Source organism: Stylophora pistillata, chromosome 12, assembly GCF_964205215.1.
Source record: "Stylophora pistillata chromosome 12, jaStyPist1.2, whole genome shotgun sequence".
Lineage (NCBI taxonomy): Eukaryota > Metazoa > Cnidaria > Anthozoa > Scleractinia > Pocilloporidae > Stylophora > Stylophora pistillata.
The window spans coordinates 27533897-27559214 of record NC_142530.1 but is presented as its reverse complement, the minus strand read 5'-3'; the positions used below and the strand labels follow the sequence as shown (position 1 = coordinate 27559214).

Genomic DNA, 25318 nt, shown 5'->3' with positions numbered 1-25318 from the left:
ACAGTAGAGATATTTCAATTATTGGGAAGCATATGTTGTCTTGAAGGATGATATTTTTCGTGAAGGAAAATACATTATATGGTTAATGTTTCGCAATAATGCGAGGAATGTCTTAATTCTCCAAGAGAAATACTCTGATTTAATTTTTCTAGTTAAGGAATTGGTAGCAAAAGGCGTGGTATGGTTTAGTTGTTACCCGAGGATGATTTTTTGGGTAAGACATTCTTACCTCTTGACTGTACATTCTAATTTTAAAAGAGAAAAAACAAGTCAAATTTTAATAACAGGACACTCTTCAGAGTGTAATGTAGCGGTTGTTTTAATGATGGCTATACTATAAGTCATTATTCTTCCATAGGAAAAAGCTTCCATCCTTACTTGCAACAAGAATGGACGGTTTGAAAACGGGAAAAATATAGCATTTAACAGATTTCTCTTATGTTTTTTGTTCTACTTAGCGAAGTTCTTGCACAGAAAAAATTTTTGGAAAAGGCAAAATCAGCGACCAAACTCTAAAAACCTATACGTTTAGTTCTAAAGCATTCGCTTACGAAAGTGAACTTTTAGCCTTAAACATCTCCATATATAACGATATAACACTTGTATTCCACTGGAAAGACTTTACACATCTGGTTCAAATTCCCCACCCCAGCCAGGCAAGGTTTAAATTCTGCATTTCCCTTATCCAGCCATGGACGATAGTCAAATGCCTGCAAAGTGCCTGTAGGGATGTTGAAGCTTTGAATTGATTGGCACATTCCGCGGACAATCCAGGTTGAGCGCACTGTTTCTCTTAAAGTAATGAAAGCTGGCAATAGTGCATTTCTCTTTTTTTAATTACGATTCCAACAGAGAATAAGTTTTCAGCACAGATCATTCTCCTCCTGAGATACAAAATTTGTTATTACAAGAGTAAACAGAGTTGCCAATCTTCAAAATTTCGCTCCCACCAATGTACTTGCATGGAGATTGTGTTTTTTCCCCCCCATGGTTTATTTTTTTTTTTTAAGTGGAGGCCTCTCTCCCAACCCTTTAAAACTAATTCCACCATTATTTATCGGCTTAAAGGTTCTCAACATTTCTCAAATAACAAATATTGGATCAATTAAAGCTTCCAAACTTGTTTAGTTATCTTCCTAAAATGTTACAATTCCTACACAAATGGTGCTCATTTTTCTGGAAATTGACGAAAACATGATGACTCCTCAGCCTCCGAAGAAAACCCCCTTGCTTTCTAATTAATGTGCCTTTTTCTGAAAACCTGTATCATGACCTCCATAACTTATCACTGAATTGCAATTAGCATATCTTTCTGCCTGGAAAAATAAAAGTTTATATATCTAGTTGACAGCCACCTCTGTATTTTAATGATTAAAGGTTATTCTTAACTGCATGCATAAATTTTCCTTAAATGCATCAGATAGATGACTGCAATCCATTGAGAAAAAAGGAGGATCACCAAACTTGATTTGTATTCAGGTTAATCAAAGGTAAAATGACCGATGTTGGTTAAAGGCTGTGGTGTTGCGGATATATAAATTATAAAAATTATATAACCACTTAAAGGATTACTTGGGTAGTTTTTTTACCCTATTTTCAATGGAACATGCCAAAAAGTGTGGTAGTGTCATGTATCCATCTTAGAATTTAGATGTGAACTGAAAACACCTTATTTAAATTCAATGCAGTTGATGGAAAGGTCTGATTAGCTCTCTAGGGAATGTTAATACTTGATTTCATTTAGATAAATGCAGAACTAACCTGAGAAAAAGAGGGACTCCTTGATTCTTCTCTGGAGGAAATAAATTGATGTGAGCTTACTGCAGCAAACAAAGTCAAGTCTCTTCCAGATGACAGTAGGGGTGCACTTTGATGTACAATCATTGAGGAGTTAATCACGTGTATGGATATCGATGTAGTCCTTATAAGAACTGATGTGTTTAAATATGATGCACTTTCCTCAGTTGATAACAAACTGCTTGTTCTCCCTGATTCAGCAGTGGAAACAGAGGGTGAAAATGACCTAACAGATACAGAAGAAGTAAGAGACTTTACAGAAAACACTTTGCTTCCATCTCTCTCCAGAGAATGTGAGGTTTTCTTAGACAACTTTTCTGAAGAAATACTTTCCTTCCTTTGCATATTTTCTGAGCTGGGACTAAATTTCACATAAGAAGAGCTGCCCACCTCCTCTCTGCTTGAAACACTTAATGCCATTAAACTCTTTTCAGGTAATACCACTGATGATGAAATCTCAGAAGCCAAACTATATCTACTTCCATCTCCTGTTGAGCCAATACCAACTGTACCAGATGATGTCCTTCTAACCTCCATGCTTGAAACAGAGGTAAGTGAAGACTTCACAGATGATACTAAATATGTACTTTCCTCCATTGCCACAGTGGAGTTTACATTTTCAGATACCACACTACCCCTCTCTCCACTTGAGATGCCAGCTGATGACAAAATTAAACTAGGTAATGAAACCACAGATGGATTTATGACAGAAACTGCGGCTGGACTTTGCTCTACTGGCATACTGGAGCTATGTTCCAAACTAGAAGAACCAACTTCTGAATAAATTGACCCTACAGAGTCTGAAGATTTTGAAGTTAAAATTGCAGTTGTTTTTACAGAGGCTTTATTTACAGAGGGTCCCAAAAGATAACTTGAGGTTTCTATTGTATTTTCCAGAAGATTCGCTGAGTGAGATAAATTGATGGAATAACTACTAACTTGTGTAATCCTTTGATTAGTCACATCCGTGGGTGAAAAAAGCGACTCTGCAAGGGCAACAGGTGCAAGTATAGTTGACATATTTTCAGGTGCTCCTGTACTTTCTAAGTATTTCTTGTTTGAAGAAACTTCTGTAGATTGCACATCATGTTTATAGGATGTGCTCATTGACATTTGTAGTACTTTGGTTGCGTCTTGTGTCCAGTCTGACTGTAACACGGTGGAGTTGTTCCCTGTGATTTGTGATAATGACGGAGATGTGGATGCCTTATTATTATCAGACCTGGCATTTATTTGAGTTTGATAAGCGTTCACTTGCCAGATTGTATTATTTAAAGGGATAGTTGCGCTCCGTAAAATAACATCATTTGTTGAAAGGCTTTCCACATTGTTGAATGAACCAAGGATGAGCACTCCTCCTAATAACCATAACATGCATGAGGAAGCTACATCAACCACTGCCAGTAATCCTGTAAGTGATAGCGAATTTCCAAAATTATTTTGTTTCATTAACTGGGTTGAGAATGTTAGTTTTTAGCTTTTAAACTATTTACGGCAGCCGATTTACACTACCAACTCAGTTGATAAAACATAATTGTACTCACCCACCGATGCAGCACCACCGTTTGATAAGAACCCTACCCCGGCCCCAAATGGCGCTCTTGCTATTATCACCTTGCATGGATTTTCAATTCCTAACTCTGGTGGTCTTGTTTTTTGTTTTTATCATCAATCTCGAAAAAGAGTCGGTGTTAAGTGGTATTAGGCACCCATCTGCTTTACTATTGTTTGAATGAGGAGCCTTGATGCGATTTCCAGACGATTTGCGCACGATTTTTAGAATAGTCAATGTGATGAATCATTCTTAGAGGCGATGATCGAGCAAGAGTTGTTACCGAGAGCATATGTAATTCACGAATTCAACCGCAAATGAGCCCGCACCTAAAATGACCGCGCCTCAAATGACCTCAGCAAATGACCTGGTTTTTTTTTTTCCTACATTTCTACCAACAGCTAATCATGAAATAAAAGCTAACGGATAAATAAATGAACACGAACAAGGTAAAAAAATTCAAACAAGCTGGATTAGAAAGGATGCCCTATTAATAGAGAACTTAATGAAGCAGAGTTGTTTTTGAAACACAGACTTCAACAGGAAGAAACCATGGCTGGTGTAGTCTACAACTTTTTCATTCTCACGCAATCTCGGTCTTGTTGAGTGCAAGAAAAAGAGCATTTTAAAAATTACGCGCATTTTTCCGCGTAGACTTGAGCTTCAATTCTGAGTCAAAGATTTTCTTGACCTTTCTTGACCGATTCGAATCAGGGAGGAAATGTGACCGCTAAACAATTTATATATACAAAAAAGACAAAATCGAACAATTTTATTCAAGACGCCTTTTGTAGATGTCACATGCTCGAAAGCCATGGATATCTGCGGGAGAAAATATTGCCTTTGACTTACATAAAATGAAAAAACTACCATGATCCTTTAGAGAGCCCTTGCCGATGTGACATGTTGTAAGGTAGATATATTGACGGAGAGAGAGATCGTTTTTATCGATAGAAATAACTAACGGGGAAATATACTGTCCACCTTTGCCCAAAGCTAAAAATAACTTATATTAAATCGACAAATCCCGGCCAAAGCTGTAATTTTCCATTTCTCTCCGGTTATTTTCTCTTGGCAACATACAATGATGGCTGACAAGATCTTGTCTTCATATGGCAAAATTGTTAACATAGCCCCTGCATCAAAAGTCACTTCTTTTAATAGTTTTTCTGACAAATTTTTCGCTCCCAAGTGAAACGTTGGACCCAGATTCCACAAGAATGAAGTTATAGACCACGTAGCTTGCGAGTTAATCTTGTACCCAAATCCTGCCGTCTAACCACTTGGCCGTGGAAGGTCTGGGTAAGAGACTACTTACGAGCACGAAGGGCTCCGATGAAGGGCACAAAGCGCTAACGCTCGAAACGTCAGCTTTTATAATCTTAACGGTGGCCAATTTACCACTTCAACTTTGTTTATATCTTGAAATTACTTACGAGCACGCCTTGATGAGGCTGAGGGGACTGAGTGCTTCGTCGCAAGCGAGAATGTTTGAGGCGAGCTGGAGATAGGTCTACCATCAGTGTTAAACCCCGTGTATACCACTTCTCGGTTCGCTTTGCTGAAGGCCTTGAACTTTTTCGGAGGCCTAGAAATGCGTCTAACAAGGACACGTTCGCAAGCTAATGCAAGCGACGGTCAAAAAACACCAAATGAAAATAAAAGGGGAAGTTTGAAAAAGGTTCCCCTCATAAGGTCTTGGTGATCGCAACAGTGGTTTGCGATCACTGAAGAGAATAAACACATCGATAATCTGGAATATATGAATTGACACTGCCGAATGCCTTTAGGGATGCTCCTGATTGCTAAGATCGCCATTCTGAATGAAACTCCTTTCCATACAATCGTCACGATCAAGGAGATTGGTTTTCAATCTCAGTTGTTCTAGACACTGTGATTTAAAGACCGCTGTGACTGATGGGATTAAACTCCATGCCAGAACCTATACGTAATCATGATGACATTTCCAAATTTAAAACTTCTCTGAAGACTTTCTTATTCAAAGAACATTTTGATCAAATTTCTGTCAGAATAATGTATATAGTCTAAATATTGCGATAAGAATTTTAATTTTTGATATTTACCTTTAATTTTAATTGCTGCGCAGCGAGCGCTCTTACCAGAATGCATTGTAGCTTTCAACCAGAGTGCACTGCGCCACAATTCTAGTGTTTAGTGTACTGCGTTACGTAGCGCTACTATTATAAGGACATTTTCCGTTTGTAATAAATCGTGTTGTTAATCCACTTTCCTAAATAAAGGCAAATTAACTAATCGCGAGCATTGTATGGTAAATCTACTATCTTGATCACAGAATGAAGGACAGTTGAATTGGAGCGCTGAAAAGAGTCACTTGATCAATGAAATAACTCTACCTTGCGTAAGTTGACACACCAAAAAGCTGGAAAGCAAAAGAGGTGCTGATTGGCCTATGCGACTCCTGCCATTCGCTAGCGCTTTAAAATTTTCTGTCCTCAAAGTCAAGCTCTTAATGACTTTCATTTTCGTTGCAATAATACCATGTCATTTCCTCATCTGTATGTTCTTGAGGTTTGGCAAAGCCGGATGAGATTGTGTTACAAAAGGCACTGAATATTTTCCCCCTGTGCGCGCGCTGTTTTCTCAGTTTTCAGTATTCTTTCTATCCCGCAGAAAATAACTTCAGAGATATTTTTCTCTGTGTAAGTCTTGGAACATGCAGGAAGATAAATCACTGCGTAAATTATGTCACACCAACAGAATGTGCCGCAGCGTTACTATATTTTAGATACACTAGTTATAATTTTTAGATACGAAATTTTAACTTCTCCTTTTATATATTTGTTTCATTATTGATGTAATTTGTAATCTACAAAATTTCGGTCTGAAATATTCAGTTGTAAAGTGCCATGAACATAAGGATGTGGCCCTATAGAAATCCCTGCTGCTATTATCATATGGTCGCGTTTTTGGTGATAACAGCGATGGTTAGGATTACCGTGAAATCACCGAGGCCGCGTAACGCGCGTGAATCCGCTGTTCAGTTAGTCTCCGTCGCAGCCGTTTTTTTTATGTCACGCAACGCTCCCCAAAAGAACGTTGCGTGACATAAAAAAAAACGGCTGCGAGGGAGACTACTGTTCAGTCTGACGCATAAAAATTTACCTTCTGTAGCGCTTGCCGCACGAATAATACGTCGACTGACGTAAACACGACCTTCATTTGAAAGGGAGAACAAAAGTAAAAACAGTAGCTTTTCAAAATTCATTGTCCTTTTCTGTGTTCGGGATATTTCTTGAATACTTGTAGACAGTCATCAGATACTATTTTTAATGTTTTTGTGTGTTAGATGCAAGTAAGTTGTACGTTTGCACAAGGAGTAGATCCTAAAGTAACTTTATTTAAACAGGGTTTGTTTGTATTTGTCGCTTCCCTAGATAAAGGAAAAAATTTAGAGGTGGAGTTCTTGTGCTGGAAGAGAGCTTAGATACTTCAGTTTGTTAGAAATATAAGGCTAATTCATAGCAAAATGCTAACAAAAAAAGTCGAAGAGACCGAGCCAAGTTTTACACTCCTTCAAATCGCAATTGAACAAATATTTCAACTCAAGGCTGGAAACAAACATTCTTACCGAAATCAACTTCAGAAAAAAGGAGTCGAAGCCAAAGCAAAATCGTAAACTAAAGAATGTTCCTCAACAGCTTTTTCAGAGCCGAACAATTCTTTCAGATAGAAATGCTTGTGTTCCCAAGGGAAAAGGGTTTTCAAAAGCAGTTAGATAAACTACACGTATGATGCACGATCCTCGCAGTAGAGAGCGCTATTTATGCAATAGCGAAAATCAGACCTGAAAAAATTTTTTCATACGTATCTATAACCGCAGTTCAATATGCATGAACTTCATATATCCATCGTATCTGATTTATTATCACGGGTTTATTACGAATCAACTTAACGGCCTGCTCCCAGTTGGCTTGTTAGCTCAATTGGTAGAGCGCTGCACTAGTATCGCAGAGGTCAGTGGTTCCAATCCCGTACAGGCCTGATTTTTTTCAGGTCTGATTTTCGCTATTGCATAAATAGCGCTCTCTACTGCGAGGATCGCGCATCATACGTATCTATAACCGCAGTTCAAAATATTTGAACTTCATATATCCATCGTATCTGATATATAAACTATCTCATTCACTCCGGCGCGTTTTAGGGACAACTAAGTTCACCACACCTTAAAACTTTACGAAACGCTTAAATTAAGAACTGTTTCGGGGCGGATAGGAAGAGATATTTTCATTTTGGTTTACTTATTTAATCTCGTAACACTAATATCTGCGCTGGTCCAGTCTTACGCCAAACAAATTGTAAATGTTTGTTTAAATTCTGAGTTTAATTTACTAAAGTACAGGTCTGGTTTGCCAAGGGAATACATTTAGTCTACGGAAAATAAAAACCAAACATTTAAGGTAAACCGTAAATTGATAAAGTATTTTTTCGGTCAAAGAAATCAAGCAAAAATTAATTACTTGATAATGAAATTAGTGTTGTAGTTTAACATTTAAAAGAAATACTCTGATTTCAACAACCAAGCCACGCTGTCAACTTAGAATTTTTTTCCTCCAAAATCTGGAGCATTGATACCTCCAAGACTCAAACGAACGCGCGAGACTAACTTCTTTTTAAAACACGAAATGTTCCAGTCAACAATTTATGTTTACTATGAGAAAAGAAACTTCCCGCCCTCTTCAAGTAATTGGAGTCGAACTTCTGACGATTAGAATTCTGGACCTCCGTAATACCACGCTTTGAATTTCTTAACCTTTATCAAACCGATTTGTCCCGAGAAATGATTTTGTTACCCTTTAAATTTAGAACATAGTTCATCAAGTAACTAATAAAAGGCATAACTCATCCAAGGATTCAATTTAATCCGAACTTGTTATGCAGGAATGCTACAAGTTGTTTGAATTTACAACCAAAAGAGAAACTAGTAAGGTTGTATACCATGCTCGAGCGTATTACTGTTAATGTTAGAAAATATCGATGTGATTTATCTCCCTGCCAGTTTAGCTCACAAATTTGCTGAAACCACGAATCGAAAACGCCAGCAAATCAAGCTGTAAAAATTGCACCTTACACAAAAAACTAATTACCGAGACTAACTTCTTTTCAAACACGAAATGTTCCAGTCAACAATTTATGTTTACTATGAGAAAAGAAACTTCCCGCCCTCTTCAAGTAACTGGAGTCGAACTTCTGACGATTAGAATTCTGGACCTCCGTAATATCACGCTTTGAATTTCTTAACCTTTATCAAACCGATTTGTCCCGAGAAATGATTTTGTTACCCTTTAAATTTAGAACATAGTTCATCAAGTAACTAATAAAAGGCATAACTCATCCAAGGATTCAATTTAATCCGAAATTGTTACGCAGGAATGCTACAAGTTGTTTGAATTTACAACCAAAAGAGAAACTAGTAAGGTTGTATACCATTTATCTCCCTGCTAGTTTAGCTCACAAATTTGCTGTAACCACGAATCGAAAACGCCAGCAAATCAAGCTGTAAAAATTGCACCTTACACAAAAAATTAATTACCGAATACAAATGCTCTAACGCTCGACGCCAAAATCGGTACAAAAAATTGCAATTTAGAGCAAATTTTGAATCCAGTAAAGAATCTACAAGCGCATGACCTACTTACCTCGTGCCGCGAGATTACATGGGATGTGATTTTTCATATTTCCACTTGGGAGGTAAATACCACGCTATTCAGCCTTCCTAGTCGTTCCATACGTCCAGATATTCACTTGTTTTCCAGTAAATGACTTGCTTAAGCTCAATGCTTCACTATTATACCTCTTTGCAGTTCAAAGGAGTCGTGGGTTGCATAACGTTATTTGAGTCACAATGCAAAAAGCGATCTTAGGAATAATCATTTGACGTGATGTGGGTCGTTGTTTCGCGAAGCTCTTTGGAATTTTTCATTTGCCACCACAAGCTTTGTTTCAAAAAGAGTAGCACTGTGAAGCATTATACTCAATTTTTCACTTTACAAAAGCGGACCACAATGAATTTATAGCCCTTACATGCAAATGTTGACTAACATTTGCGCAATTGGTTTTTTGCCTTGTCGTTATATCCCTGAAGACCAGAATGTAAGGACAGACAATTCACTGATTGATCCGTTTGTATTTGGATAGCGCGTCGCTTTCTAACCCTTGAAAATCGCTAATTACTTGCGATGGGTGACCAGATTTCGCAGGCGGATATAAGCTTACTAACGATCGATATTAACATAAAATAACCCGCATACATTATTTTAACTACATACATTATTATGTACATTATTAAGAACATCAGGTTTAATTTCCTATGTAGGGAAAGCGGTTAAAACAGTATAAATTTTGAGTTTCGGCACAAAAACGACAAACTCATTACCAATTCAATACTTGTGGTTAGAAGACCTGCCGAATTATCAGGTGTTGGCATGCAATTGAAACCTGCTTATAATTTAATGACTGCGTGCTGGCGCGCACCCAAACTAAAATGAAGAAATAATTACACACTTTTCGAATTTTTCTCAACACTAGTTTGTCCGGTTTCGCAAAAAAAGTTAAGAAAAGCAAAGTCGTTCTGTAGATTTTATTGAAAATGATAACAAGTGTCTTTCGCAGGTTTAAGACAAAAAAAATGCCAAACAAGCAAATATTTGTTTCGCAAAACAAACATGCCATCATTCGACCAGTAGCCATGACGAATTTAAAGGGAAAACTCTAAAGACCATGATAAATTAACAAATCCTGGCTTCCGGGCGATAACCTAACCAAAATTTCGTCAAAAAACTGTGATGTCAAGACGATAAAAACAAATAAATGACAATCGCGCGCGGAAAAATTCTTGCAAAATTCTACAACAATACAGCAGCTAAGCTATATCTGAACCATGTGCACAATAATATTCAAAAACAATTCCGGATTAAAAGAAGTACGAACACATTAAACAGATGACAATAAACTTTATCCCCTGCGCAAGTCAGACGAGAGGGTAGTGTGTGTTTGCAGTGAGCCTCCTACTTGTACAGCAGATGCGCAATGCATGCACATTATGTTCGCGCGGTAGTTTAGCGTGAAGGATTAAATTTAAGGATTATTTATTTAAATCTGACCTAAAACGTTCCGGCTAACATGCTTGCACTGTTGGATTAGCTGATCATATGCCAGGTCACATTAGGGGAGCAGGGATGGCGCAGTCGTGAGAGCACTCGCCTCCCACCACTGTGGCCCGGGTTCGACTCCCGGACCTGGCGTCTCATGTGGGTTGAGTTTGTTGTTGGTTCTCGTCCTTGCTCCGAGGGTTTTTCTCCGGGTCCTCCGGTTTTCCTCCCTCCGCAAAAACCAACATTCCAAATTCCAATTCGATCTGGAACAGTGGACAAGAATAGCCACCCAGTGGATGTCTATTGTTAAATCATTATTTATTTATTTATTTAAATCTGACCTAAAACGTTCCGGCTAACATGCTTGCACTGTTGGATTAGCTGATCATATGCCAGGTCACACTAGATAAACGAGAAAAATGTCGCACTTAAGAACCATTTGACTGATGAATTTTAATTTGGTCATGTCAAATGATAACAGCACGTTCCTCTGCTGAATCACGAAATACACTTGATTAAAAAGAGTTACTTGCAATTTATGTACAACACAGTATTTTCTTGCATTAAATGTTTTCAATTTCAACTCTTCTTTCGCAAGTTGTTCATGTCTTATCCACTTGCGTGAAATTTGTGAGCTGAGGCCATTACTTAATATATTAGTCATGGTCCCGAAAGGACACTTCTTTGTGATTGTTTAATGACAGGTCGGAGGCTCTTCTGAGACTCCTCCACGCTGACCCAGGAGGCCGTCACAAATTCTACAGAACTTCATCTCGGTCACGAATTATTGCGACCACATTCGAAGTACTTTAGAAGTTTCACGAGGATGCGAAACACAAGGAAGCATTCGTACCACCAAAGCCAAATGAGTTAGTGAGCGCTGTTCTCCGTCGTTGCGAAGCCCCGTTTAGGGTCTGTGACGTCAGTGGTACGTAGTTCAAGTTAAATTCCTTTGAGTCAACGTTGTGGAGGTTTAATGTGGGTGGTACAACGCCCTTTGAGGAAACAAAAACTATCTTTTAAAAGACGTAAAAAGACGCTAAAAGAAGCTATGAAACACAGAACGAGTCAGGTCTTGTCCCACACGAGGCCGCGCTGGCCTATGGAAAGCACAGTGATATATACTGAGCAGTGGTAATTTAGAAGTAGAGTAATTCATCTTACATGGTGTATAGCAAGCACAGTGAATATACCCTCTACTGCACCAGCCGCTCCTAATAGATGGCCAACAGCTCCTGGTCAAAAGAACAAACTTAACTCAACCTGACGTCTCTAAAATAGTTTTGAATCATTTCTCATTGGTCAGCAGAACGTAAACATAGCCAGACAATCGGACTGATTGCGGATACGAAAAAATTTTTCACAAAGGGAACAGACCCTTTTACTTTCCCGTTAAAAGTAATCCACCTTTAGTGGAAGAAACTTGAACATTTCTTGAGTGCTGTCCAAGTAACGTCTTTATGGCGCTGTTCTCTCCTGCATCTCCTATAATCGAGAACGTCATTTCGTTAAACTGTTTGAGCTTTAAAGAGAATAACGAGAGTAAAATAAAACGAAAACCGAGGACAACATAGGGAGTTGTGTACAGTCTAGCTGAGAGTGAATGGAGTAAAGGAACGCGACAAATGACTTGGTTGACCCTCTGCACACTTGCATTGATAGGCATATTCTCCATACTGTTCTCTTTACATTTCCTAAGGTGCTGACAAGGAGAATTTGTTTAACGATCAGGAGCTATTTTAGTCTGCGATCATTTCTTTATTCTCATGACCTTAATGTGTGATTCAGCGGTGATATTGCTTGAAGAAATTAGATGCTGATCACTCAGGGGTCAAAGAGTTCAGCGTAAATGATACGTTCCTTTCAGGTCACGATCCTTTCCACTCGCCCTTGGGGGAATAATAAAAAGGGAAGACACCAAGGGTAAGAAGTTTAATGATAGTTTAAAAGTGACTAGCGTGTAGATACCGAGTGACGACCAAATTCACTCTAATCGGTTACTGTCGGGCTAGTGTTGTTAAACTATCAACGAAAACTATGGGCAACAAGAAGAGTAATTTCTAAGTTAAGGACAACAGAAACAGCCAGGGTTCGACACTAACTTTTCAACTTACTAGCCAAGTGGCTGGTGACATCTTAGATGCTACGACAATGTCAGTTTGTTTACTAGCTAAACTGGCCAGTGGAAACCGAAAACCACTAGCCAAAACCAAATTTCAACTTGTCTGTGGCTAGTGGGCTATCGTTAGTGTCGAGCCCTGAAAAGCAATAAGTTGTCGCTGGTTCTCACCAAGTGGAGTAGATGTAGCATGCGCATTAATGTAATTCACATCCTCTGGTTTGAGATCAGCATCTTTCAATGCGTTCTTCATCGCTAAATATGCCCCGTGCCCTCCCTCTGATGGGGCTGTAATATGATAGGCATCCCCTGAAAAAAAATAAAAAACAAAGGCAACAACGACGTCTTGGTTTCAGCAAAGTTATACACCTCAAGATTCCGAGCGCTGCAGCACGATTAATCGCGAGATTAGACAATGTTTCACTCACTACATTATAGAATCTTAGAAACAAGATAATGTGGCATAAAATGAGAATGAGGAAAAGCGCGGGAAACAAGCGGCCATTGAATAGCGGAAGAAAACGCGTAGGGCAGCAAAAAGCACTGTTGAACACGCGGGGAAAATAGAGCTGTTGAAAAACGGTTGTAATGCCCGATGAAACCTGACGCCTCATAGTACAGCCAAACATAAATAATCAAAGCAATAAAATAATACATCAACTAGAAAAAATTAAATACCTGAAAGACCGTAGCCAACAAGTTCAGCATACAGCCGAGCACCACGGCTGACAGCATGGTCATATTCCTGAAAATAGAGAGAAAATAATGTGTTTTAAAAGGCTCTTACAGAGGACGTCTATGTTCCAAGCAACTTAAACAATAACAAGGTAAAACAAAACTAGAAAGTTTGCTATGGAGTTTGTGGAGTGGTTTTCTAAACAGCCTCCCGTTAACACTTCAAGAAACTCCGGCTTTTAAATTTTGGAGCATCAAAGGTCCACTTAAGATAGTACCCATCAGAAGGTCATGAGGTTATGACTGATATGGAGGCAAGACCACTGAAAGGAATTGATGCAGCGGTTTTTGGTCTATTCTACGGAAATCAATTGCCGAAAATCACTTGGCGAAGATTACTCAACGAAAATCACTCTGGTTTCGCTGTACTCAAATTGATCATAATCTTCGTGATGACGTTAACATTCCATAATTGAGACGCTATATATAACTTCGGAGTCCCTCTCCCTTCTCGCAATATACTATTACATCTTAGCTTTCATTTAATGGAAGTTTCATACGACAGGTTTCACGTAACGTCTGAGTCAAATCGCCACCGGTGGCGATTTGACTCTGAGTGGTGGCGAGTTTGGCGATGGCGAGTCTGTTGTGGTGGCGAACTGAACGGATACCAGCGCAGCCTACCTCCAATATCATGACTCCTGCTCCCTCCCCCATCACAAAACCACTTCTTTCTCTATCAAATGGCCTTGACGACTCATGAGGATTGTCATTAAACTTGGTAGTCAAGGCACGCATTCTGGACGCAGGACAAAAATATTATTTAGGCATGAATTCACACTCCAGAAATGTAAAGGATCGTTTTTAAGAAGTGTATTGTGGTTTGATTTCTCAATTTTTCATAGATGTTTTCTTCCATGTACTAAACTGATATTTCAAAAAAAAAATTAATAAATGCAATGAAGGCCATGGGATAGAAATGAGTGGGAATAAGCTGGTGCACCAACATGCTTGTCATTTATTTTTAGTACTACAGTATGGTATGACCTTCACAACATCACCTATAGGTGCGATATTGTCTCAGTTAAATCTGAAATCAAATCGTGCAGTGCTTGATTCATACTTGCAAAAGCCTGCCATGGCCAAGGGCAGAATACAAGCTTCCACGCCACCAGCAACCATCACATCAGCATCACCATGACGAATCAGTCTGAACGCATCGCCAATAGCATGCGCACTGGCGGCACATGCAGTGGAGACTGCATGATTGGGGCCCTAAAAATATTCCTGGGTAAGAAACTTAACCCCTTACACCCTAATGTCAGTATGCATATTCTCCATACTGTTTTCTTTACATTTCCTGAGGTGCTGACAAGGAGAATTTGTTTAACAATCAAGGGCTTCTTTAGTTAGTGATCGTTTTGTTTTTTTGTATGACCTTAATGTAGGATTCAGGAGTGATACTGTACAGAAAAATTAGATGCCAGTCACTATTAGGAGTAAAGGGTTAATTGCACAGTCCTTGATGTCCATTCAGGAGTAGTAATACCTGTAAATCTATCCACAATATCAGGGTAATGTGTTAAAATACCCCATGTGGGGTGAAAACACTTCAGTGAAACTCATAATGTAGATAATCTGTTCATGTTGTCCTTCAGCAGCATAATTAAAAACATACAAACTGATCCAATGAGGCCTTAAACTGCTGTCTAAAAAGTAAAATTTAAAATCCAAGCTTTCTCCGATCAGTGGCATCATCATAATGTAGAGATTAGAGATGTGTGGTTTAGTGTTGCATGCTTACTTTAACTCAGTGAATGGAAAGGAGGATTGTGTTAAATACAAGCACTAGTTGTTAAAATTTACAACGCAATTTAACCCTTTACACCATAACATCAATATGCATCCTCTCCATAGAATCGCATCATTGTATAAAATCTCACATTCTGATTGGTTAACAAAGTGGGGCATTTAGCATGGAATTGTGAGTTGAAAACGGGGCTAAGTGATACTGTTTTGCATCTACATATACACAACAACTCTAAGTAATGCTGTTTTCTTTTTTCTCATATTTTTTAAATTACATGATTCAAGGAAAATTCATTACTCGACTCATGAATTCCACATTAAACTGTACTTAAAAACCGATACCATACTCATCGCTTCGACGGAACTAACCTGAAGACCAAATGTCATACTGACAACTCCAGCTGGCAAATTAAGGAGAACTCTAGGCACAAAAAATGGACTCACTCTTCGATAGCCCTGAAAAAGTTGTTTTCTGTCAGTCCCAGTCAGAAAATGTGGTAAATCTATCTTTTTTTTTAATTATCAAAACACAATATCTAGTACACTATTTGAATTTGCCTAGCTTTGCTTCGCATATCCAAAATAATGAATATAAAATAAGCACCCTCATCTATCAGGGCTCAAAATTAATGGTAACCCGTTAAGCAATGGTTAGTAATTTTCAACATTTGGTTACTAAAAATGTGTCCAACTAACCCGATATGGTTAGTAAAATTTTCTAACATATCTAAACATTGGTAGAGTTTGGGACAAAGAGCACATAGACCCGACTCTCAGAGGAATACTTAAAATACTCGAGTTGTTAAATCAACTTAAACTCTTTTTAGAGAATGTGCTGTAGATGTACTGTTCTTGACTAATCATGGTAAATGAGAGGGAAATAAAATAAGTGCATAATTGTCAACATTTTTAAGGTCACTATGCAATTTCAGCTACTCTTTAATTTGTCCCAGTCATTATTATCAAAATGTTGAATATTTGAGGTATTGTAACTTGTGAGCTTGGATACCAAACTTTATAATTTGGTTAGTAAAAAATATGTCTACTAACCCGAAGGGTTAGTGCTCCAAAAATTAAATTCAAGCCCTGTCTATGAGTTACATTTTAACAGTAAACAAAAGTGTTAATAGCTTCATGAATATGAACATCCTTAACATCTTCAGTGTCAGTCCCATAACATTACTCTCCAAGATGACCCGCCCAAAACGTTAAGCGCTATCCACCAGATAAAGATTTATTCAGTGAAGGGCCTTATCCACTCTTCACACAACAGGGCCCTGTTCTTAAATCTGACCTGATTGTTAAGTGCATTCCCCTCTTGCAGTATGTCCTTCAACCCTGTCATTGCCATCCCAATAGACACACCCTAGGATACAAGGATCATTTATTTTAACTCCCATGGCGGAGTCTGATTGTTAATTCTCCCCTCCAGGTGCTACATATTTATTGGAAAATATGTAAGAGAATTTAGTGGTAGATCAGGAGAACAACTTCTACCTCATAAGTTTGAGGACTCTCATTACCTGTCAACTGGATAATGTTTGGGTATTATAACAAGAAATTTCATGTTAATTACTTCTGGGCGATATAGGGTTAAATCAGGGGACTGGTGTTCCAATCCACCATCTCCTGAAACTTCCTACACTGACACAGTGTTCATTTTTATCAGGAAGGAAACAAATAATGCTTTTCAGTTGATCTATCCACTCCCAAGATCTCAAAAGTAATTCTTCTCACATTGTCTGGGATACAATATTCATATGATGTTACTTTGGAGAATTTGGTCTGGAATCAACTAATTGATATTTTTCTTTATTCTCATCACTTGTCTGCTTGATGCTGTATTGATGTTGTAAGGAGAAATTCTGTTTTGGTCATTCATGGGAGTTAAAGGGTTAAGGCCATTTCTCCCTTACAAAATTACATTAAATGAATAATTTAGGGATGAAAACATAATGAAAACTCGCATTGAGATTGCAATGATGAAGAGGTGACGTTAATCAGGCTAACACCCAGAAGGCAGTGTGGCCGAGTGGTTAAAGTGTCGGACTTGTAATCCGCCGCTCCTGGGTTTGAGTCCCACCCTGACCACTGGATCTGTTTCACGGTAGCCCCGAGTTCAGATCCTTGGCCACCCTTGTAAATAGCCAACTGGTTTGCCTCCGGCCGGTTGGGGTTCTTAATGATGTTCTTTATGATGTTATGTTCAATTTAGACCATTTGTTTCATTGTTTGCAAGGACCACAATGGAAACTACTGGTTCACCAGTAATTGTGTAATCCTACAAAAAGACGTTTTTTTTTTTTTTTTTTTTTTTGATAATGGACTGGTGGCCATTTTCTATGGTTTCATAGCTTCCTCATATCAATAATTGACTTTAACAGGAGACTGCTACTAGATGACCAGCTAACAGCGGTATGATTGTTAGAGATGAATGACTTGACATACTGTTCTTTCCTTTTGTTCTTGCATAATTGGTTTCCATTTACAATCTTCTAGTGCCTCATATGCAGCAACTAATGCAAACAGGCCTTCTGTTGTGGTACTTCGTCTATCCTGAGGGGAGAAAAATGACCCAGTTTAAACCAACAAATTGTTACCAACCCAAAAATGATTTTGTTTCTATGTAATTATACTAAATTAAATAAAAAATAAACAATACTATTATCTTACAGACTCTACTGATGACTCATTAACTTACCACGTTAAGTTTTGTTTCCCAATGTTTGTCTTCAAATTCTCCTGGATTTGTACCTCTTGGCACAAATGCAGCTGTAATTTAAATAAACAAATGAACAAGCAATCATTGCAAATTTAAAATGGAACCAATGTGACTCACAATGATATCAAATTTGTTTGTTTGATTCATTTTAAGATGCATTGCATTTGACAACTGAATTTTGCAATATGGGAAGAAAATTTGACAATTTATTGTCTAGAACATGCTTAAGATATGATCTATTTAAAAGAAAGAGTTGTACATCCTTACCTATTTTGGCTGGAATCCCTTTGAAATCTACCATGAAAACCCAATAATATCTTAAATTATTATACAGTCGAATTCAATCTCACTTTTCAAAATAATTTTGATTAAAGAATTATACAAGAAAGCTATAATTTATACCTTCATCATGAATTTTTGTTATTCCACATTTTCCTTGAAGTAAGTTTTCCCAGACCTTAGCTGTCCCTATACCAAGAGGTGTAACTAGACCTGCAGGGACACCAACATTCAGTCCATTGGTTTGCATATTCTCCATACTGATTTCTTTACATTTCCTTAAGAGCTAACAAGGAGAGTTTGTTTAATAATCAAGAGCTTTGTTGGTTGATGATCATTTCCTTTATTCTCGTGACCTTAGTGCATGATTCAACTGTGATACTGTTTGGAGAATTTAGATGCTAGTCATTTATAAAGGTCATAGGTTTAAAAAAAAGGTAGCCACTTAGTACTAAGACTCCAACCAATAATTCATATTTTTTTATATAGAAAATTCATTTTAAATCTGATTTAAATCAGTTGATGCCCAAATTAAGACCACTAAATTTGAGATCTTAATCTGTTTATGTCTAATGCACTGTTTGATGGCAACTAGTGTTCATTTAAAACAGGTTAAATGTGGAAACCTGTTTGATTTTACCAAGAGTAACAACATCAAACAAATACCTCAGCACTGTTTCATAATTTGGACAATACATAAAAGCATCTTTATCGGATAGGTTATAACTGAGACTTCACACATACTAAGGTTGGGCTACCTGTGGTTAATTTTGGCTTTGCAAAGAGCCAATTAAATCTAACAAGAACCTTTCTAGTGTGTCCATAATGATCTTTTTCCTGGTACACATTTGTCTATCAACATTTAATCGATATCACTGTAAGTTGATCATAATCAACTATTCTGAATGTTGACAGCACTACCATTAATTTTGTTGACTGTCCTGGTTTTCTAGTATTTGGGTGAACTTTATCGAGTCATCACTACTTTTGTAACTTTCTGTTACAGAGAAGTGACCAGGTAGGAACCATAAGGTGGGTTTAGCCCTTTTGCAAAAAAGCAATTCTACCCGGCCCAGACTTTCACGACGCTTTACTCCGCTAGGCTCCCCTCCCACTTCACTCTGGGTATGTGAACAAGGGTACTATAAAAAGTTAGTATCTGAATATTTTAATATCATTCCTTTAATCCAGTGCAATCAACGACTAAAACATCACAGCAATGAAAACTATTGTTTGTAATCTACTGCAATACTTCACCACATAGAGGATCTCAAGAGGATTTGATAATACGAAGACACGAGATCTTACCAAGGCCCGTAACAACAACACGGCGTTGAGATTTCCGCATCAAACTTCCACAACTTCTACTGATAATAGACTCGCAATGTCTTGCTCTCCTTAAAAAAGGAAATCTGGATTGCATTTCGGTATTTTTATCGAAATTCGGCAATATTTCATAAAAAAATTCAATTTATAAAAGCGTTATTTCAAAACTTTCCGCCATGTTTTTTGGGGTAACCAGGCCTTCTATACAAATATATCGTTCCCAAGGTCTTCTCCTCGTCCCCGCGTGCCCAGGCGCTCGGGGTAATCATACACTAAAATCCGTTGTTTTGAATTCATCGCAACCAAATCTCTAAGTAGAAAATATCAAACGACTAGCTACTGAGGCAAACCAAGCAGGAGAATATTCGTACACTTGTCACCAGGAGAAGATGGAGGTGGATTGGATATCTGATGCGGAAGCCCAGTGACAACATAGCCTCAGAACTGCAATGCGCTGGACGCCTGAAGGCAAACGAAGCAGAGGGCGACCGAAAACAACTTGGCGCAGGACTGTAGAGAAGGGACTATGGGAGCTCAATTACAGCTGGAGCACCATTAAAAAACTGGCTAAAGATAGGCAGGGTTGGAAGGATTTCGTTGCTGCCCTGTGTGCAACACAGACATGATGGGCAGTAAGTAAGTAAGTAAATCACTAAGGTTTTTGGATATCCCCTTTTAGGATGCCCAAAATACTAAAAGTGCGCTAAATAGCAGACTGGGGAAAAGAGATACGGTGTTCTGTGATTTATATCAGTTCTACTTGTCTACGTCAAAAGAAGTCAACATAATACATCATGCTTCTTTCCGAGTCTCCTGTTCTGCTCACTTTTAATGTTTTGGGCAGCCTTAGAGGGGATATCCCAAATACTGGTGATTTGGGTATTGGGGTACCCAAAACTTAGTGATACCCAAAACACTGTAACATCGCAAAGAAGAGAGACCCTGGGGATAAGTTTGTTAGAGACGCGGGTCTTAACGGTAACAAAAAAAAAAAGTACACATATTCATTGTACACACTGTCAAATTAGTTGATAGAATCTATCATCTTGTAATACTCCCAACCGACCCAGCGCCACAGTTTCTTTAGAAACTTACCTCTTTATTCACAACGCGCTACGTCGACTGTTAGAGAAAGCCATAACTACTAATTACAGCCTATTTCGGGTCAAGGTGAGGAAATGGTCAGGGAATGATCATTAGCTGCCACAAAAGGATGTGTGACGTTAACATTTCGCAAAAGTAACTGATTTTACGTCATAGAATTGGTAAGTTGACGACGGTAAGAATACAACAGAACAGGTAACTGTTGTCTTTTAGAGTAAGCAGTTCTCCGAACTCGATAGCAGAGGATAGCATAAACTTCAGTTCACAAGGCATTATTGACAAATAATTTTAAATCCTCAAGAATAATGGAACAAGCTTTCGGGCCCGAGCCTCCTCCAATTCAAGAAGTGGTTATCCCGTTTCTGACTAAAGAGGAAATGCCTTCCCAACGTGAGGAGCAAGAATCGCCAGAGATCCCAGCTGATCAACCGGGTAAGTTTCCATACCGATAGAGAAAAGACATATAATTATAATTTCACTTCGAGAGCTTGCGACTTCAAGAAAAAAGGCAAGAGAAGTGTTGTCCGTGATTTTTGCGCGCTTGTATGGTCAAAGAACAAATGTAGTTAATCAGGAGATACAGCTATCTACATATTTCACAATTTCATGGCGCTTGATCTCCTTTTTAGGCAAGTGCGTGCGGAAAAAACATCGTATCATTCTTCAAAGTTTCTCGCGACGAAGTAACCTTCACCCACTGAGCGATTAAAGGATAGGCGTTTCCTAATAAATTCGCAGTTTCCCGTCGAGATTGCATAAGAATCTTACTTAGTTGTTGAAATTAAATAATGCAAGTGAAAAAGGCAGTTACTCTAAGTCAGGTAGTTTTAATTAAGACTTAGGCCTGAAGAAAGCATCCAGCACTAGAAAGATATCAATAAGTTTTTATTTGTCTAACTTTATATAAATTTCCTTTTTTGTGTGTATGTTTTTTTTTTAAGCTTGCTTTTTTGTGTCTATTAAAGCTGTTCGTTTCCATCGCGAGCTGATTCGAAACCTGTGAGAATTCCAGCCTTCCCAATGTGACAAAACGGCTCGATTTTTACAAAGGGACAATTTAACAAAAGAAAAACTTCAAAGGTTCTTTGATTATCATACTTTTGCTGGTAATATCTCCTTTCGAAATCGACTATCCTTATCAATAGCACACTGGTGATGTAAGAAAAACCAGAATGGGACAACACAGAATTATTCAAAGTTGATTCTGGTAAGCTGTTTCGAACGAAGTATAAAAATCTATTTACAGTGAATTTCGATTTAAAATCGTGGTGTGCCAGTGAAATTGACTGAGCACGAACCTAGAATTTATGTTATCAGCGCTTCTCATAAATTCCTCGCTCGAGGCACACGGTCGAAATAAAGTGCATATCAATTTCACGCCCTTGCGAAGGAGACTGAGAGTTTTTTAGGCAGCTGCTCATCTCTGTGTCATGATTCACTGCTAAAGAAAAAAAAAAGCCTTTGGAACGCCAGAGTCAAAGCTGGGTACCAAAGTGTCTGCATGTTTGTTTCAGGTGGCTGGAATATCATCCTCTGAGTGTTATATTTGGAGAGTCCTTCATTCATATCTGGTGATACGCTACTATCAGATTTTAAAAAAAACAGCCAGCTTTTTCTAATCTCCGTTGGTTTTGTTTCTTTTCGACGGAATAATCGGAGGATGAATATCGATCTAAGCGGAGTTTATTGTGTGGAGACTATCTGGTGAATTTGCACCACGTGACACAAAGTAACCACTGAAGTTGCGCGAAAATTAATGGCTTATGAATCAATATTGGATTATGTTTACTGTAGATAGTGTCGGTCGACACTTTCGGTCGATATAACGGTTGAGTGTCGATCGAGTATCGGCCGATACTTTGGCCAATTTAGTCACGTCGACACTCGGCCGATACCTTATCGATACTTTACCGATAGTCTGCCGATGTCTTACCGATACTCGGCCGACCAAATGTCGATTGAGTCTCGTTCGATATGTCGGTCGTTAATTGCCCAACGATATCTTACGATATCTCACTTTTGAGCTTCGATATAAAAGTTTATATAATCAGAGGAATTATCGGCTTGCTAGAACAAATTAGCTCACCGATAGTTCACTGATAGTTGACCGATATCTTGCCGATAGTTCACCGATAGTTTACCTATCGGCCGACACTTGGCCGATATGTCAGCCGAATAGCGGCCGACACTCGACCGTGATATCGGTCGAATATCGGCCGAGTGTCGGTCGAGTATCGGCCAACATATCGACCGATACTGGACCGATACTCGACCGGCACTCGGTCGATATTCGTCCGATATGTTGGCCGAGTGTCGGCCGATAGTGCCGACCGACTGAGTGTCGACCGACGCTACCTGTAACTAAAGTAAACATGATTAGATAGTAAAGGTGATCCTCAATGTTTTCCTTCGTTTTACTGTTATATAGTGGAACACAAACAAGTTTTTCCAAACGTTGAAGTGATCAAGAAGCAAGCATGCCGTACTCGTTTTACAATTTACCAAAGAGCAGAACTGGAGGCGACATTTTCAACAACGCCTTACTTGACTCCTTCCCAACGGGTGGCTTTGGCTTCGAGACTCAGAGTTAAACCTGTCGCAGTGCAGGTAACTTACATGACTGCTTTGAGAAAAAACTGGATGTTATTCATTTGCAATTAGCCTGGCAAAAAATACAGTCTTTGTACCCCTCAGGGAATCGAACCTCAGTTTTTTATTATTGTTATTACCTGACTGAATATTTTAAGATCCACATTTGAACGTACGACTGAGCTTTAATTAAACCTCGTTTTCTTTTAGCTCCTTTCCTACCAAAATTTAATTCTAATGCACTTTAACTGAATTGCTAGTCATTTCGTGTCTCTCCTTTTTAGTCGTGGTTTAAGAACAGACGATTCAAGTGGCGCAAGGAAGTACGGGAAGGCTCTCAAGCCTCGGCATCTGCGTTCCCTTCTTCCCCACCAAGTATATTCTTAATGTATCAGCCACGATTTGTCTACAGTTCTGGTCAGTTTCCAGTGTCAGCTCAGTGCCAAGGATGTTTTACTGGACAATCATCCAGAGACTCGTATTCGCATGTAGACTTCACTCCGTATCCCTACTCATCTCACTGACCAACTAAAATATTTCTGCATCGTTTCGTCATATATATATATATATATATATATATATATATATATTCATAATTTTCCTCTTTGGTTAATGAACCAATGGGAGATGGGGGAAGGGTGAGGGGAGGGGGTGGGGGAAGGGTGGGGAAAGGGTGGGGAAAGGGTGGGGAAGGGTGGGGGGAGGTGGGGGAGGGGTGGGGGAAAGGGTCGCGGGGGTGGGGGAAGGGTGGGGGGAGATGGAGGTCATGATCACAGGCCAGGGCGGCTCAAACTTTTTTTTTTCAGTTTAAAGTGATTAATATCTCAGAAAACCCCTCTCCTCCCCTCTCTCTCTCTCTCTCTCTCTGCCTTCACCCTTGAATTCAAGTCAAAATAACATAGAAGTTCTCGCCCCAAAAAACATTTCTAAAAGCGGATAGATTGCGATCGGGCTGTTTTTACCTGTGAATCCTTCAGATGAGTCACTACGAACCTTATCTTGAGGTGATTTTTGTTTGATGTTCGGCAAAAATTAGTAAGCGCTGAGGTAACTTTTCAAAATTTACGCTGCGCTTGAGAAAAATTAGGTTTCAGTACCTAGTTGTTTCTTATTATAATTATTCTTTATCAACCTTGTTTTCAAATTTCGTTTGCTTCTAATCCCCACTGAGTGCGTTACCTCAAATATAAGCTCTACAAAGATCTTTCAACTTAACTTACAAGGTGGCCAGGTATTATTACACAGTTCATATTTTCTTGAAAATGGGCGATAGATTTATCTTAGTTTTTTCTTTTTTTTAAGTTATCAGGCGAGGATATCAAGCCAGTTACTGGGTTATTGGCTTGAGTTTAAGGGTGGGGGAAGGGTGGGGGGAGGTGGGAGAGGGGTGGGGGAGGTGGGAGAGGGGTGGGGGAGGTGGGGAGGGGTGGGGGAGGTGGGGGAAGGGTGGGGAAGGGTGGGGGAGGAGGCGAAGGGTGGGGGGAGATGGAGGTGGCAAGGTATTACACAGTTTATATTTTCTTGAAGATGGGAGATAGATTTATCTTAGTTTTTTCTTTTTTTTAAGTTATCAGCCGAGGATATCAAGCCAGTTACTGGGTTATTGGCTTGAGTTTAACATTTCATACAATGTAAATTTTTCAACAACAACAGCAGGTCTGCTATCTGGTTCCTATTTTAAGTAACCAAACGATTCATTTAATCGAACCTTCATGAATCGGAGTTTTAAGTTGTAGAAAGTTAGTCACGAAGACAAATAATTTTGGTTACAATGAAATATATGAAGTTCATATATTTTGAACTGCGGTATTAGATACATATGGTGCACGATCCTCGTGCACCATATGTATCTAATACCGCAGTTCAAAATATATGAACTTCATATATTTCATTGTATCTGATTTATCACTTTCACGGGTTTATTACGAATCAACTTAACGGCCTGCTCCCAGTGTTGTTAGCTCAATTGGTAGAGCGCTGCACTAGTATCGCAGAGGTCAGTGGTTCGAATCCCGTACAGGCCTGATTTTTTTCAGGTCTGATTTTCGCTGTTGCTTAAATAGCGCTATCTACTGTGAGGATCGTGCACCATATGTAACAAATAATTTTGTTTGTTGAGAAAAGGGCACGGGTGTAGAGAAATCGAAACTATCAAGGGAAAAATGGCAATAGTTCATCTAACGAAACCTAGATACGATATTTGGGTACAAGAT

General features: G+C 38.8%; 3 protein-coding genes across 4 annotated transcripts in view; 1 reads left to right on the top strand and 2 right to left on the bottom strand.

Moving 5' to 3' along the window:
- LOC111341836 (uncharacterized) overlaps positions 1-3245 on the bottom strand; it is a 36656-nt gene extending 33411 nt beyond the window's left edge. The window contains exon 1 of the mRNA XM_088740107.1: positions 1762-3245. Coding sequence (XP_088596233.1) covers positions 1762-3171 — 1410 coding nt within the window. The 5' untranslated portion in view covers positions 3172-3245. The remainder of the gene's footprint in view (positions 1-1761) is intronic.
- Positions 3246-10910: 7665 nt separating this feature from the next.
- Positions 10911-19605, bottom strand: LOC111341662 (3-oxoacyl-[acyl-carrier-protein] synthase, mitochondrial-like). Of its 2 annotated transcripts, none has more exons than XM_088741323.1 (14): positions 19395-19605; positions 18210-18299; positions 18075-18101; positions 17787-17857; positions 17534-17641; positions 16380-16451; positions 15455-15541; positions 14400-14551; positions 13961-14075; positions 13280-13346; positions 12773-12910; positions 11890-11967; positions 11647-11717; positions 10911-11477 (listed from the first exon to the last, which is right to left on the bottom strand). In XM_088741323.1, exons 1-14 carry the CDS (start codon positions 19507-19509, stop codon positions 11301-11303), a joined length of 1368 nt encoding a protein of 455 aa, XP_088597449.1. In that variant the 5' UTR covers positions 19510-19605; the 3' UTR covers positions 10911-11300. The 2 variants fall into 2 exon arrangements, with proteins under 2 accessions (XP_088597449.1, XP_022804376.2); XM_022948641.2 differs by having other exon boundaries at positions 18210-18372; positions 19395-19540.
- Positions 19606-20855: 1250 nt separating this feature from the next.
- LOC111341827 (uncharacterized) lies at positions 20856-23712 on the top strand. Its single transcript, XM_088742017.1, has 3 exons — positions 20856-20948; positions 22945-23123; positions 23390-23712. Exons 1-3 carry the CDS (start codon positions 20894-20896, stop codon positions 23627-23629), a joined length of 474 nt encoding a protein of 157 aa, XP_088598143.1. The 5' UTR covers positions 20856-20893; the 3' UTR covers positions 23630-23712.
- Positions 23713-25318: the final 1606 nt, after the last annotated feature.